The 16,552-nt window shown below is 52.6% G+C and overlaps 4 protein-coding genes across 4 annotated transcripts; 2 read left to right on the top strand and 2 right to left on the bottom strand.

Annotated features, from left to right (window-relative positions):
- Positions 1–251: 251 nt before the first annotated feature.
- J4E83_005374 (uncharacterized protein) lies at positions 252–1,858 on the top strand (the record flags this gene model as incomplete). The annotated part of the gene is made up of 2 exons (XM_049332293.1): positions 252–1,711; positions 1,786–1,858. 2 exons carry the CDS (start codon positions 252–254, stop codon positions 1,856–1,858), a joined length of 1,533 nt encoding a protein of 510 aa, XP_049188744.1.
- A 1,129-nt stretch (positions 1,859–2,987) lies between these two features.
- J4E83_005373 (uncharacterized protein) lies at positions 2,988–3,664 on the top strand (the record flags this gene model as incomplete). Its single annotated transcript, XM_049332292.1, has 3 exons — positions 2,988–3,141; positions 3,194–3,419; positions 3,640–3,664. The coding sequence occupies 3 exons, from the start codon at positions 2,988–2,990 to the stop codon at positions 3,662–3,664; spliced, it is 405 nt and encodes a 134-aa protein (XP_049188743.1).
- Positions 3,665–7,581: 3,917 nt separating this feature from the next.
- On the bottom strand, positions 7,582–9,112 carry J4E83_005372 (uncharacterized protein; the record flags this gene model as incomplete). Its single annotated transcript, XM_049332291.1, has 3 exons — positions 7,582–8,774; positions 8,826–8,978; positions 9,034–9,112. The coding sequence occupies 3 exons, from the start codon at positions 9,110–9,112 to the stop codon at positions 7,582–7,584; spliced, it is 1,425 nt and encodes a 474-aa protein (XP_049188742.1).
- A 5,302-nt stretch (positions 9,113–14,414) lies between these two features.
- J4E83_005371 (uncharacterized protein) lies at positions 14,415–14,793 on the bottom strand (the record flags this gene model as incomplete). The annotated part of the gene is made up of 2 exons (XM_049332290.1): positions 14,415–14,744; positions 14,788–14,793. 2 exons carry the CDS (start codon positions 14,791–14,793, stop codon positions 14,415–14,417), a joined length of 336 nt encoding a protein of 111 aa, XP_049188741.1.
- Positions 14,794–16,552: the final 1,759 nt, after the last annotated feature.

Genomic DNA, 16,552 nt, shown 5'->3' with positions numbered 1-16,552 from the left:
CGGCGGGGCGGCTGTGACGATGAAACACACAGGGGCTGGTGAAGCTCAGGGCGACCGTCTCAGCTCGGACACTCTTGTTCTCAGTCGAGCGACCATCAGACCACCGGAGTTATCAAGCGATCCCGATTCTATGGAACCACGGTAATGCGCATAGACCCAACCGAATCCCATCCGCAGGCGATGCTGAACATGGTGCATGTCCATGCCAACCTCCACCCGCAAACGCATCCCCACGATGCAGCACACGCAAAATGGTCCTCTCAATCCTCATCGCCACAATCGTAGCCCCCGGTCTCCTCGGCTCGCAAGAAGCGATCCGGCAATCGCAATCCAAAGAGAAGCGCGAAGAACACCGCGCCCGTCGCTGCAACCTCATCGCCACATGCGTCAAGTCCTCACATCGCAGCCGCGAAATTGACGGCCGGCAAGTCGTACTGAGAAACGGGAAGCTCTGGATCGATACCGGGACAGAAGATGGAAGTCCACTGGGTCATCCTTATGCAGGGTATTACTTACCGTACCCGGATACGAGTTACGAAGGGCTTGTCACGACGATTACGGATGTGGCGCCGATTATGAACTGGGTGTATGTTGACGAAGAGACGGGAGAAGCGAAATACGGAGTGAGAGCTGATGCACAACCGCATCTCACTGGTCCATTCGATTGCACGCGTCAAGATCGGCGTCTTACCTTCGATGGATGGGAGGGGTGGTGCGCAGTTGAACAAGCACCCGGGCTATGGGGCTTGTACTTTGATCTCGATGACGACGGCCTCAGAACCAGAGTCGCGCCTGGTACGAGGGTACTGGAGATTGAACTTAGTCGCAAGGAGAAGAGGTGGAAGAAAGAGGCGGACGAGAAGATGGCGGATCAGACTACTAAGAGGGCTGTTGAGAGGGAGGAGGATGCGCCGGTTGAGAAGCCGTTGGGTGGAGAGAAGGTGGAGGTCAGACCGGGGGCTGGTGCTGCAGTGGGAGAGGGGAAGGAAGAGGGTTGGAGGCCGATGAAGATACCTAAGTCTATCTTTGAAGATCCGCCGCCGATAGTGGAGAGTTTAGCTTTTAGGTCAAGGACACCGCCGCCGGCGTATGAGTCTGTTGGAAGGGGTGAAGAGAAGACCTCGGGGACAGCGATGGGACAAGAGGAACCGCCTGGTGAGGTATCCAGCATGGGTCAAAGTACTAACCCAACGCCTCCTGTTGTAACAGAACCCTGGCCAGCTGAAGCTCAGTCAACGTTCGGTGAAGAGACAAAAAGTCCATCAAACGAGGCAAACGTCGCACAAGCTCAATCACCACCGATACGGGTTGATGAGATCCAAGGCACCACCCCTGAGAAGGTAGACTCCACGTCGTCACATGAAGAGCAATCCTCGTCTTCCAGCGAGAGACGAACCACACCCAAGCTGAACAGAAGCAGCGGCTCTCGAGCTCTAACCCAGGCGCAGAAGTTCGAAGCCATGGCAGCAGCGCAAAAGACTAGTCCTGAGGCTAGACGCCGATCAAGTGAACGCGGATCGAGTGCCAACAGTAACACGTCTTCTGTATACTCCAATGAAGATGCGTCACTGAGCGTGCCTGGAGTCAGTACACAGCCCCAAGCTTCACCAACACCGGCCCCTCTAGCACTCGCCGTCTCCAAAGCGAAACAAGCAAAAGCACTGGCGACGCGGTCGCAGCCATCAGCAGCAACAATGTCTGTATCCGATCCGTCAATCCAACGACCGATAACACCTCCCCGCCAACGCGCACCCTCCACCCGAGAAGACCCAGCCATATCCGCAGCTCAATCTACATCAAATGTCAGACCGGTAATATCTCTACCCCGTCGACCAAATCCGCCCAGGTCTACTCCTAGCCCAAGCTCGAGTCCCTCATCACGACGATCCACTTCACAGCAGTCGACGCAGAGATCCGCTCCCGACCGCCGGCAGAGAGATCGTTCTGTCTCTGAACTCTCATCGATATCCTCCTCCAGAGCCACCGGGTCTCGTTCGTCACCTAGATCATCCACTACGGCATCGGGTCGCCAGTCTCTTGCGAGGACTATGACCAGTGGGAAGGGGAACCAGGGGATGAGTAATAGGATTGGAGGGGGTCAGGGGAGAGGGAGTGCGAGTGGAGTGGGTAGGCAAGCTGGTGGTAGTTCTGTGAGTGGGAGGGGTAGGGACAGGGCGGCGACAACGGGTGGAAGGAAGACTACGTCGGCGTTGTTTAGGGAAATTGATGACTTGGTTGGCTTGGAGGACGAGAGTGGGAAGACGAAGTAATATAGCGTTGGAACACCATCACGAAGATGAAAGATCAAAATCAATACGATGATTCCATCAAACATCATATTATCTATTTCGAGGGTAAGTAGTGCACGGTTGAGTAATCACGTTCTGTGTTGATGCCCGAAATCGATTAGGCGTCAATGCCACCTCCCATAATTCGCTCAGTGTCGGTAAACCACCTTCTCTCTTCCACAACACTGATTCCCACAACATCCAAAATCCGGAGCTGAACGAACACCACATTCGATCTGATGTTAAACTTTACCGCATACGACGGATCTGCCGGCTAATCCACCCGTTGCATGTCCATGCGGACCGGCAATTGTGAAACTCGACCCACCATCGACCGACTCACCCATCGCAAGTGCGTCAGGTTTCCGACACGTTTTGACAATATGTCGCAAGCGCTAGTGATCACGCGATAACAAGGCGTCATGTAGCGAGAACTGTTTGATGGAGAATATGGTAATGCTAGGTGGTGCGGTGAAGTGATCGCTCGTTGAAAGCTGGGGTAACTACCTAGGCATGCCTAACACTGACTGCTAACGACTGGAACTTGGCTAAGCCCTACATTTCATGTTATCTTTTACTTTCCTGTGGCATTTGGTCCACTTACTTAATCTTGTCGACTAACGCACTCCGTGGCCGTTTCCGTACGGGACTGATCCGCAACTCCTACACGGCTTCTTTCCACTTAACTGAGTACCCACCATGGATGCATCGACAAGGCTATACAAACGCTTGGGAGAGATACCAGAAGACCCGAACGACCCTGAAAGTCTGGACGATCTGATAGTCTGCGCATTCGGTGCATTTGAGCGATATTACGTTTGCTGGAAGACAAAAGGAGGGGAATTTAGACAAGGTGCGCATACATTGTCCGATGGATGGGGAAGTTCCATGCTGACACTTCAAAGATGGCTACGACCTCCCTCCCGCACTCAAAGATTGGCTCTACCCCACTGATGGCACCACACGAGATTTCGCATCCCTTCAAGTCGTCTTCGGACGAGGCGAAGAGTACTTCGCATCCGACAAGAATGGCAAGCTAGAGTACAAAGAACCGGAAGTGAAGAGGCCAGCGCCTACGGAAGATGAAGAGAAGCTTGATCGACAGGCACTGAGGAGATCGCGAACGGTCTCGTTCTTGCGACCATTATCTGAAACGAGCATGCGATCGGATGGCGGAGTGAGCGATACAAATAGGAGTAAAAGATCGAGTTCAATCAGCTCGCAACGAGCGAGTCGGCCGCCGAGCTTGAGTTATACGAATTCGAGAACCAACTCGGACATTTCGCTGTTGGGGGAGACGATTGTTGAGGGGCAAATGAGGCAACTGGGACGACCTTCGTATACATCGCAGTGGACAGCTCTTGGCTCAGGTGTAGGCGATTCGGAGAAGATGGAGTCGCCGCAAAAGTCAGATCAGAGGACAGACACCGAGCCAGTGATAGAGCCAGACCGCGAGCCGATGTCGACGAAGACGATATCTCCAGCACCAGTCAAGAGCACACCATCGCCACTATCATCACAGCCCGCCCTGAACCAGGAACCCACGACACTACAACAGAGTCCTCTATCTCAACCAAGATCCACTTCAGAAACTCCATCATGTACATGCAACTGCCACGCCACACCAAACCCCTCACCACCCCCGCAAAAACCCACCTACACGACCACCGCAACCCAAACATCGCCTCCTCCTACTCCTCTTCCCATGGAAAACTCATATTCATCCTATTGGCCATCGCCAGCGAACTACACTGCCATACCTCAAGAGCCATCGTACTACGCAGACGAAGACTACGATACACCACCCGTTTTCATGGGGCGCATGTCGACATACTTTAGTAAACCGGGGTACCAGTTGGGAGATAGCTTATTCAGTGGGTATCAGCCGATTGATTGGGGGAGTGGGTATGAAGAAGTGGAGGTGGAGGGGGATGGTTAGGGTGAAGAGAAGGCGAGCCGAGCACTTTGTTTAAGGGGAAAACTAAGCACCTATGGGTCTACTATGACGCTACGTCTTCTTGTTTGCTTGTTTGCTATTCTAGTGTATGCAGGCTGCAGGCCTGTTCAGTGTCTTCCTTATATGAGGTGTGAGGAGGGATGAAGTGGTTCAGTGTGTGTTGTGTATAATATTGACTTTTCCCCCACTAATATAGTATTGATATCCGACAGTTGAATTCTCGAAGGTCATTCGGAAACACCTTCCATTGTCAATTGCTTCCACAACCTTCATTCGATGTCCGCCGTTGCCTCACGGGAATACGTATCGCTGTCCTCAGAGGCGCATCTTCACTTCTTCTGATCGATCATCTTCACGACACTCATCATCTAAATCATTCTCCTTTTCTTTTTCTACACACACGCGCAGACTGAGTACACCACACCGCCAGTAAAACCGCTTTCAATGCATCGATACTCGACCAAGACCAAGCGTACACCCCTTTGTTTGCGCCATGCAGCTTACTTTTCCAGCATCGACACCGCCAGTCCCATCCATGCGACACCTACACGCGGTAAACGCGCCACCAATCCCGCCGTGCAACGTGCAACCAAAAGAAAGCTTGACCGTCACATTCCAACGATCGACTCGACAGCTGCATGCAGGGTGAAGCGGAAATTCTCCGCCGTGCATGTGATTGATGACTTACATCCGAACCTTGCACCTCAGCATCGGAACACCTCAGCACCGGAGCATAACGTTGAACTAGTGTTCACAGCATATCCGGGGACTTGCTTACCGACAGCTGATCCCCATGTCTACGCTCGGAAATGAGACGGTTATTAGCAACCGACCTCGTGGGCGATGACGTCGTGTCTCGTGTTACCTGACCTTCCATCGCGAACTACCCTTACCTGGGTACTGTACGCGAAACGCAGCAATGACAGCTGCCCGGGCATGTTCCGCCTCATTCTTCTTCTCACCACTAAACTCCCCTCGATCCACAGCGCAATAGATACTGTAAAAGCAGATGATTCCGCACCCCCACAACCCCCACAATACAGACACGCGCGAACTCCAACTCGCAAAAAAACTGAATCATTGTCGGCGTTGGCGATCGCGATATCCAACTGGCTGTATTACCCAAAGGGGAAAAAGTCGGTGGAACGGTGGAACTTCGTTGTCTCTTCGCTTGCCTCTGCCTCGGTTCGAAGAACGCGAAGGACAAACACGAGACGTTGACATCATTTTGAACGGGTGTCAGAGAGTCCCCAGGGTCAAGGACAAGGGCAGTTTTTCAGGGTCCTGCCGAAAGGTCCGATAGCGAGCGTGTGCGACAGGTGCGACAGCAGACAGTACCGACGGCCGATGCCGAAGGTAGGGGATTCAGGGATCGACGATCTTGCCTTGTCTGAAGGAAGGGTCCCTGAGGTCGACTGACGTACGTCTGGATTGATCTGAGAACCACCAGAACCTTCAAGATGGTGTTCCAACAGAGCGCGCTCGTCTTCTGACATTCTGGACGGGGTTGCTTAGCGCCAATGAGCTGCTGTTCTTCCACCAGACCCCGCAAAGTCCACGCAGTCTGCGAACGCCCGAAAACCCGCGGGAAATCAGTATCATGATGCAAGCGATGCGACGCATGGCGTCTAGACGTGCCATACAACCTTCACATATCGCTATGCCGCGACTCTCGAGAAGGAAGTTCAGTTCGCTAGGCGGGATTGTCCACGGCTACATATGCGAAAGTCTATAGATGCATTGCATGCGTGCGTGATTTTCGCTATTGGAAGGCTTCGTCACGAAGGCGGAAGAGAGGATACTGCTGTTGCGGCTGCAAGTTCGCGATGAGTGATTATCACGAAAGCTCGGTTCGAGCAAACATTGTTGATAAGCTGAGCTACCTCTCCATCCTCATGGACAATTGCTACAATACCTTCCATTCTTTAGTATCTGTTGGGATGGTAAAAACGGCAGACTAGCACTATCGTGAGGAAGTATGCACCCGCCCCCATTACAAAAACGCGTGAGCACACCCAGCTTACCCGCATCTGGTTCGCCAGAACGCCGACTGCACACCTCCCACTCTGGCGGTTCGTAAAGAAGCGTAAAAGGGAGGCTGTGCACTGGGCATTGGCATGCACAACACACACAAACAGCGGTTCTTTGTTTGTGCTGTGCAGCGGGCGCCGGATTGTGAACGCATCCGCAAGCAGCAGGCTCGTAAGTGGGATGACATGCTCGTGGTCATGCTGCTGATTTAGCTTTCCTGACGGTGCGCCTAGCTAATTGACTGACTTTGCCGCGCTGTGCGGATGGTCACTGAGCCGTCAGGAGCTACGACAATGTGGTTGCGACTGCGATCGAGTTTAGCCTTGATAGCCATGGATGCCACCGAGGCCGCCCCGGCACATGCTCTTGTGCAGTGCGTCGCACTGCGAGTGATCACGTCGATTCAATCGCAGCCGCCGCGAGCGCCTGGCGTAGCGCTCTCGTCGCGCATCCCGTGAGACGACGTAGTGGTGTTACATCTGTCGCCGATCATCCACGCACCTCATCGTCCTTTGGTGCAGGACGACCCCAACGTCGGATCTTGATAGAGCATGCACGTCTCAAAGGTTAATCACGGTTTTGCTGGGAGATAGCCTATCCCTGTCGACCGATCAGAGGAAACTTGGAAGGTCAGCGAAAATCTCTGCGCTCCACGCTTCGCATGCAGGGCGTCTCATCTGGCCGCTTGAGGAATACGTCGTGTGGGCGAGGCGGGAACCCTGAAAAAATTGGATTGGCAGAGACGCTAATTGGTGGAGGAGGATAACACGAACCTTGCGGCCGTGCGGCACGCCCTGATGCGACTCAAGGACGTCACTCGACGAGGCTTGAGGGGTCCGTTGAGATGCCTCAACTGACAATGCGTGTTCACGATGAGAAGCAGATGGAGACGTAGGATTGTTTTTACTTTCTTATTTCATTGTGGGCCAGACGTCAGAACGCCAAAGGCTCCGTCTATACTTTTGCGAAACCCCCACGGGCAAACCGCCCAAGCATTGAAATCACCACCCAAATCCATCCCATTGTATATACGTATGCTTGCTTGTTCAACACTCAAATGCAACAAACAGTGATGGCGGCGATCTATGTAGAACGGCCTCAAACGCACATCAAGCGAATGGTTCGGGCCAGGTCATAAAATATACACAGGCGACCGATAGTCAAAAGGGTAGTCATGAAGACTAAAAGAAGATATGAATAGAGATCGCCTAGGCGTTGGTATCATCGCGCACCAGCAGCGTCATCAATCATGGCGTCATCAAAAGCGACAGTAGCTGCGAGAGCTGGCTGTCCCTTCGCAGGCGTCTAAAACCAACCACTGTTGGTATAAGATAGATCAAAGTTGTTCATCGCGTTGAAAGCACCATTGGTCTGATCTATAGGCCATGGGTCCATGGGAACAACATCTTCGAAATTGCTAGGCATCGAGAGGGCGGCTGTGTCGGCAAAGTCAGGCGAGGCGGTACTCGTCATAGTTGCTGGCGCAGCAGTCATGCTCTTGGCGTAGATAGGATCGAAGCCAAGCATGTTCGGCATGGGTGCCGTAGTGGCCATTGGCATGGGCGCGTTGACGGATTCACTCGGTACGGCAGTGCTAAAGCGATACGCAGGGGTATCTTCCCAGAAGAGCGACTCGCTGGCAGCCGACTGAGGGGCTTTGAAGTCCAAGTCACCGAAGAGGGCTGGCTCTCCAATTTCCGAGTGCGCAGACGACGCTACAGTAAGGCCGGGACCGCTGAGTTTGGACTCTCCGCTGTGTGAGATCGGCTGCGCCAAGTCGTCGTTGAACTTGCTAGGGTCCAGCGGGAGATCAGTAGCAGACCAGACGTGGTCAAAACCAGCAGATGCTGTCAACCAGTCGCTATCCATGTTTGGGAGGCAATCTTGCGATGGCGAAGTGGACAGGCTGCCCAGACCGAACGTACTGTTCACGGGTGTTACACTGTTGGCTATCCATGGCCACTGATTCGAGAACGTGTCGCTGACGTTGCTGTTGGGAGACTCGCCGTCTTGTTGAAAGACGCCGGGCTGACTGCTGAACATCTCGTTGAAACCGAATGTGTCGAGGCTACCGCCGACGTTGGGAGTCGGCGACTTGTCGGCACAGCGCTGTGTAGAGCCGAACATGGTGTGGAAGTCGTTGTTCGATAACGATAGCGTGTCCATGGAGCGTGTAGCAGGCGGTTCTGGCTGGCTGCGAGTGCTCTTCTCTTGCGAGAGAGCGGAGAAGGCGGCATGGCCGTGTAGCGTATGCGGACGAGGAATCTTGTACGGAAGGCCAGAGACGTGGGCCGAGTTGTTGTTGCGATGGCAAGGCTTGTGGTGGCCGTTTGCGAAGACGGTCAAGTGGCTCTCCGAGTGCGTCGCAGTCAACTTGGGCTTCGCGCGAGCATCGTGGAGCGTCTGCCGGGTAGTGTCGATCTTGAGATCGATCTCTTCCTTCTTGGTGCCACACAAGCACTTGCCGCCGGAATGGCACTGGCAGCGGTTGTCATGAGCTAGAGTAACGTCAGAGATGTCGGGTACGGCCAAGCCAGATGTGAGCTCACTCTTCGCGTCGCCTTTGTCTTTGTGCAAGTCCTTGTCCTTCTTGTCGCCACAATCACACTTGGCGTGATGAGACTTGGACTTGCGCGCACCGCGACAGTGCTCGCATTGCTTGACAGGACGACCCTTGGGGTTGATGTGGTGGAGATCCCGATCTTCAAGACGAAATTAGCACTGTAAGGTTGTGAAGCGTCGCACTGAGCGACATACCAGTGTGGTTGCAACCGCTCACACGGTGGCCCTTGATGCAGGACGAGCAAGCCCATTTCTCGCCATCGATAACAGGCATACCGGGGCGATAACGGCCGAGTGCGGTCGTCGCAGCTGGCTACGAGCAGCTGGATAGGAGCGGTCCAGGGAGCCAACTGGCTAGAAGCGGCGAAAAATGACGAAATAAAGCCACACGCGCGGTGTGAGCGTCTGGGTAAAGATACAGGGAAGAATAGTAGGATTCAAGAGAAGCTAGTTCAAACGCCAGAGGGTATCTTGGGCAATGGTATGGTATGCTGACTTGTAACCGTGAACGCCGGGGAATGAGACCGAGGACGACAGGATGGAGTGGAGAGTGGAGTGGGAGATCAAAGGGGAACCGAGCGCAAGAGGCGCTGGCCGAAAGCGTTAGACGGAGCTCCTTGGGAACGACCAGACCAGTATACTATGTGGTGTTGTGCGGGTGAGGTAGTGATGAGAGGGAAGAGAGCGAGCGGGAGGAACAGGTTAAGAGGAACGCACACGGCCCTGCGCGGCGTGTAATTGGCTGTGGGGCTTAGCGTCATCGGCAAGTGCGCTCAGACCTCGACGCTCGAAGCAAGCGCGATCAGCCATCATGACGGCGGCTCCTTCGGGCTAGCGCGGGAATCCCACACTTGCATGCAAGTGCAAGCGCAGGTGCAGGTGCGAGCCAGCAGCACCTTCTCACCGCATGAATCCTGCCATCCGCCAGCCCGCCGCCGTCGCGATCCACACCGGACGCCTACGAGGCCTGCGACGGAGCCTGCTCCTGTGCTGCGCTGGCCTCGCCAGCCCGCCTCTAATCATGCGGGACTCCACGCACGGCATGTTTCATTGCGGACGCGATTCGCTTGTCGAGTCAGCATGTTTCCCTTACCGCGACGGCCGTAACTCGAAGCATCCGTCGCCCGTTGCCAAGTGGAGATCATCACTATTGTCTGCGTCGATAGCGTCCAGCACATATAGAACCGGAAGCAAGCCTATCCATTACTCTCAGGTACAGTGCCCGCTTGTATATCTCACATGAATCCTCCGGCCCAGGGAGCGCTAGCCCGTCGACTCGAATTTGATCTTTTGTGGAACAAATGGAATTTAGATCGAACAGAGCGTCTAGCCCTTGGGACCACTGGGCACAGCGTTGGCATAATGTTTTTGAAACGGGACCCCATGGCTTCTCCGTGGGGTATACTCTGTCGGTGTATTGCACCGCTCTTATACGGGAGATCCTGGTGATCTTACGCTTGACGCTGCAGCCAGCCGTCAAGTCGTTGATCGTCTCGTGGACACATTATGATCTTGATCATCTTAACGTTGCCGTCTTAATAGATCATCTCATTTTAATCTCAATATTTTTCCTTGTAAAGTTCGTCAGGAAGCAAAAAGTTGTAATAACTTAGTATAGTCGTAATCCTAATGTAGTTGTCTGCATATACCATAGTACACACTTAGATCTAAAAATTTTAGTGTCTCGTAAGCAGAACAGCTGCCTAGTAATAAGCATAATAAAATAAATCTTCTACAGAGTAGAGACCTTTATTACAAAAATAAACATCTTCCCTAGAGACCCGCGCCTATCCCTACAGAACAAGAACACAGCGCCCTTTTAAACTTATACAACGCCTACTTAGGTCCTTGTTAACAAGACTATAAATGCAAAGCAAGCAGTACGCATTAACCTTGCCGACAGATTCCCCTACACCTCTTAGAAGCTTAGATTGTTTGCGCTAGACAAGGAATAGCTAAAGGAGCAGCTTAACTATAACTATAAGTAGCCTAGCCCCTTCATCATTATAAACAGAAATCTAACGAGTGTGTAGAGTACATTAACACAACTAAATAGATAGAGAGAGAGTGCAGGGCTCTCAGTGAGCTCGTTCGGAAATTTGACGTTGGAGGCGTCCTTACTGAGAACGAGAGGCGTCTCGTGGAACTCTGGTAGCGCTAATCTACGAGAGCCGGAGTAATTACAGCATCTGACATTGAACGACATCGGATTCGGTATGCACTGGCCTTGTACATAATCGTGACCCGTGAACAGGTGTACGTATATCATATGATACGGTGATTCTCCAGACTGCGTACCCACCAATGGCTCGAAAATGTTGAACGTCTTGCTCAACGTGTTCAAGTGCACCGGGGACTTTTTATGGCGAGCTCATTGTAGGGTGTGGTGACCCAAGTAAGTCGGCACTAAAACCATCATCTGAACACCAATGGATCAGCGCATGATAGACAGGACGAGGTCAATATCGCGCAGCAGCAGTACAGTGGCAGCAGAAAAATATGGCTAATTCAGCAGTCTCTTGACGTCCATAATGCTATTCATCATCGGTTGCAGTGTGCGGGCATTTCTGATGATGGCTGTGCATGGTGCTCCCACTGGCCGCCCGGAGCGCGTACGGTGAAAAGATAATCCAACAGCGACGTCGTCACCGACCAGTTAGTAGCTTCCGATCCACGCTGCAAGCAGATAACATCTCCCATGTCTTAGGAAAACGACAACCACCATAATGTTGTTGTCACTTTCCCATTCATCCAAGGCCATGAGGACCTGCTCCCTCTTGCCATGGTTCACGCTAGCGCAAAAATCGCAAAGCTCGCACAACTCTCCTCGGCGGCCTCTTACACAACACGCTCCTCTCGCTTTGCAACACCAGAACCTCGCGCGCGATCGCGCAACAATACCGGACCGGTGCTCTGGATAACTCTCCACGACATTTCTACTCGCAATCTCGAATACGACGCGCTGAAAAATGGCTGGCTACGGGGACTCGGATACGCAGATGGGTGGAGGGCCAGGCCAATACGCGAACCAGAATGGCACACCACCTGCGCAGCAACACCAGTTGACTGATCCCGAATTGCGCCTACAGGAGAACCTACAGCAGCTGCGCGACGGTGGAGACATGATGCACCCAGTCGGTCCCCAGCAGCCTCAGTACCAGCAGATGGCTCATATGGGGCCTGCAATGGGCGCGCATCCGCATTTTGCAGGTCCAACGCGCCCTACGCATTCTCCACAGCAAATGGCGCAACATGTCATGAATATGGACGGACACCACGACCCTTACGATCCCAACGACCCGAATCGCAAACGCTCCAAAGTCTCACGCGCCTGCGACGAATGCCGAAGGAAGAAGGTATGCGATGCCTCCAATCCTGCACAACATGCGCTTACGCTGGGTAGATTCGATGCGACGCGACCAGCGAGAACGGCCCAGAAGCCTGCTCTAGTTGCAAACGGACTGGCGCCCGCTGTCAGTTCAGCCGTCAGCCTATGAAGCGCGGCCCGAGCAAAGGGTATGTAGATTGTGTGCAGTTTGGCGAGTCTGCTAACAATTTCCAGCTATATCAAAGAACTTGCGGACCGGCTTAATTCGCTCGAAAGCCAGATTCACCATCCTCCGGCGCAGTCGCATAACTTCGATTTCGGAACGTTGGGTGATCAGCCGTTTCCCGATACTCAGAGCCCACCGCAGTTCAAGCGTCAGCGCACTCACTCCATGACAGACGGGTTCCACGAGGCTTTCAGCCGGCCCAACTGGTCCGCACAGGATCGCGGTAATGGTGGATCTGTAGACGCACATGGTCTGCCTGTGTTAGGTGATCAAGACTCGTCGCTCAATGGCAACCGTCGTACCTCTTTTGGAGAAATGAGTTTGGGTGGCAGTCTTATCACAGGCTCTCATGAAGAGATTCTCAAAGCGTAAGTATACCCGCACATGTGAATCTTGCCAGACACTAAATCATATCTCAGGTATTACAACATCATTCATCCCACGTTGCCTGTTCTGCCACATCACGAGTCACAACTGAACCGCCTTACAAACTGTCCGTCGAAGCTGCGAGAGACGTTCTTCCTCGTGCTAGAAGGCTGTATCCGGTCTATCGCCTCGAAGGCTCTACCACCTATCGATATCAGCCTCAATCAGCTGTTACAACAGTGCTTTACTTCAGTCGACGCGGCGAACTATTGTCTTCATGACACGGACAGCTCACGACGGTTCTACAACCACTTGGTGTACTGCCAGTCACTGATCCTGCTTGCCGCAGCATCTGACAGGCCTGGTCCAAGCATCATAGGCAGTACTACTGGACTGCTGGCCCGTGTCTCAGCATGTATCGCAGATGTCGGAATAAATGATGCCAGAACATTGGCTGGACTGAAAGAACAAGATCTCGAAGTGTATCAAACAGCACGGCGCGTATATTGGACTGCGTTGATCATAGACCGTTTCCACGCGTCTAGTCAATCGACGGACATGATGATTCGAAGATACTCAGGAACACTTTCGCGAGACGACTACTCAGCTCTGGGTGAAGTCGCTTATTATCTCGCTCGTAAGTGCAAACTCATTTCAATTAAAGACCATTCAAGACTGACATCCATCAGGTGTTGCCCTACTTGTTGGCCGCATAGCCTACGTCAATCGCGCGGGAAGCATCCCAAATGTTGATCCAGCAGCACCCTTCGCCTTTTCCGCGCTCAAACCCGGAACCACAGAGTCCGAGTACCTCAACGGAGCATTAGATGAAATCAAGCAGTCCATCGACCTAACTACCTTGACGAGTAACTCGCCCCCTCATCTGGCGCACCAGTATCTCAGAGTGTTCATCGCACGACTTTCAGGGCAGAACTTGCCTTCCGCCGAGGTTCTCGAAGTCACCAAAGACCTGCTCAGCAACCTCATGAGCGGCGCTATCACTCCCTTGCACCACATCTTCGCTGCCCTAGTCGCCACATCCCTCACTGAACTAAACGACCGAGGCGAACTAAAAGCAGAAGCAAGCGCAACCATCAAAGAAATGAGCGACGCCCTATCAAACGGCCAAATCATCCACCGCAGCTCCGACGGCCTAGGCTGGGAAACCGCAATTGGCGATCTCCTCCACAAGAAGAAGTCTTCCACACCTCCCTACACCGGTCCCGAACAAGCCAGCCCCGCGCTCGAACCCAACATGGCCGGCCTGCAACATCTCGCTGCTGCCGCAGTGGGAGAACGGGAAGGAACGGGTGATAATAACCGTCCTGGTAGTTCTTCGCAGCAGAAGGTTGATAATGATCTTTCTGCTGCTATGGCGGCGGCGAATGAGGCTGCTAAGGCGCAGGCGACTGCTGTTGCGGCTCAGGATCTGTTCCACTAGATGTGGTGAGCGTGGTTGTGCGTGAGCGATGTTTGTCTTCTGGTTTGTAGTGGATATACCCCTTTTAGCGGTGAGCCGGTATGATGGTCTGAATTGTAGGCTTGTATCATTTTGTAATGAGATTCGTTTGTCTACTTGCTCTGTTGAACTCAGGAATTGTGAGATGTTGTGCCCCCATCATTACTACGTTTCGGAGGTATGCGCAGTATTCCGCCTTACTCGTCCACAGCATCATTCTCGACCTCGTCGAGCGATTCGCTTTCGTCTTCTTCGATCAAACCGTTCTCGCCTTCATCAACCATGATAACACCCATTGCTCGTCTACCCGCAGCATATGTAGCCTCGTCCTCTTGCTTCAGTCGATGCAGTACGATGTTGACCTCCGGTACTAGTACGTCGTCGACGAAAGATAATAGACCGCCGTCATGCGAGTCGTACCGTGCGTCAAAGAGAGGTACCAAGTCTTCTAGCAAACGTACGAGATAGGCGTCTTCTTCTTGGACGCGGCGCAACTCGTCCAGGGGGTATCGCGGTGGAGGCACACGCTGAAGGTCAGGCTCGGTCGGTTGGTGGAGAGAGTCCAAGAACCACCATAGATCGCAACAGGTGTGCCGAATGCCTAGCCAGGAAAAAATACATAGCCTGATGAGTTCGCTGATTATCCACCTATTCGCCGCATCTTTAGCCACCTCTGCTACGCATTGCAAAGACTTCCTACACTCTTGATACCTACCCTGATCGTGAATATGAACGCGCTCCAGCCTTAGTAGACCCAAAATCCTTCCATGACTTCTAGTTTCCCTCCACCAGAAATCGTGACTGAAGAGAGAATTGATACTAGTACAGCCGTGCGTACTACAGCTGCATTGGCAATCGTCTGTGACCGTGTGTCGGAACAACTTTGCAATGATATCGCAGACATCGTCTGTGATGGCCACGCTGCGGCCGAGCATGAGGTGAGCCGCCTGTCTGCTGATCAAATGTGACGCGGTAATCTTTGAGTCCGGAGAGCAATCGGTGATGTTCACCCCTTTACCTATGAACCAGTCTATCATTTTGAAAAACTCGGGAATCTGGTCAGGGTGCCAATGAAATTTTGTCCAAAATGAGATTCCGAGGTACAATGGCGAGCTAGCCACATTGTGGCAGCATTCTGTTTGTACTATAGCAACGTCCTTGAAGCCAGTGTCGTACAGGAATTGTAGGATCTTTAAGGTAGAATTTGACGAAAAGTTGGCATCAGATTGTCGAGATTCGTCATAGATTGTGCGGAAATTGTATATGTTTACTGAAGTCGGTCGAAGAGAGGGCGGAATGTTGAAGCCTATTTTGTCAAGTGCATGCGTTGCACACGTGGCGTGGGCGTCAAGAACACCTCTTGATCTTTCTACGCACTCGCATTCGACTCCAGATTGTTGTATCATCTGACGAAGCTGGTGTCTCTGTTCGATCAGATATGCGGCGATGATCTCTGCTATATGCACTTGAGAACCCGCCAATGCGTGTACAATTGCAGCTTCTAGGCTCCCGATGTGTTCAAGACAATCTGCCGTAGCGTTTCCGCGCACAGCAAGCCAAAACTGCACCATAGCTTGACTCTGAGAGTCTACGGCTTCTAAGAGAAGCAACGTAGTCGACGTTGCGGGAGGCGCATCAATTGTATAGCTCAAATGAGCATCGAGGAGGATCTGGCAGCCGCGTGTCCAGCCCATAAGAGTTGTCAAATGATACAACTTTGATGCCACTCCTCTGTTCCACGTGTGGTCAAGACTGTGCGTTTGTATCGCACTGCTGAAGTCCATTTCCGATCTCAGCAACGCTGCCACAGTGGTGTCACTAAGGTCAAAGAAGGGATCTGGGAAAGATGTGAACGAAGTTCCGACCCACGAGCCATAACTTTTGGCCAAGTCAATAGCTGTGGATATCTTTAGGTCGTAACGCAGAAGATCGGACCCCAAGATCTTGAATCCGGATTTGGATGCGAGATGGTCGCTCGAATCCTGCAAGAGGAGGTCGACGCATGTTCTATTCTCAAATGATTAGTCGTTTCCGGGATTCAGCAACGCGTCTTGTTTACCTTCCGGTGTCATCAGTATCCGATGCAGTTGCGTAAGTCATGCAACTTAGAAGCTGATCTATTAATAATTGATAGGTACCAACGATGCTGGGCCTCATGAACATTGCTGTGTTATTGATACGTGCACAAAGGTACTGTTCGCTTTTAGCAATGCCCCCAATAGTCATAAGAGGTGGTCAAAAGCTCACGTGTAACAGCGTTTTTCCGTCCCCCAAACGTTCGTGCGGTGAAGCCTGACGTGTCTGGAATATCTTGGTTAGCTCCGCAGAGCAAGTG

The sequence above is a fragment of the Alternaria metachromatica genome, assembly GCF_023757995.1.
Source record: "Alternaria metachromatica strain BMP 0045 chromosome Unknown scaffold_10, whole genome shotgun sequence".
In the NCBI taxonomy this organism is placed as follows: domain Eukaryota; kingdom Fungi; phylum Ascomycota; class Dothideomycetes; order Pleosporales; family Pleosporaceae; genus Alternaria; species Alternaria metachromatica.
The sequence above is the reverse complement of the archived record's forward strand: the minus strand, read 5'-3'. Positions and strand labels throughout refer to the sequence as shown.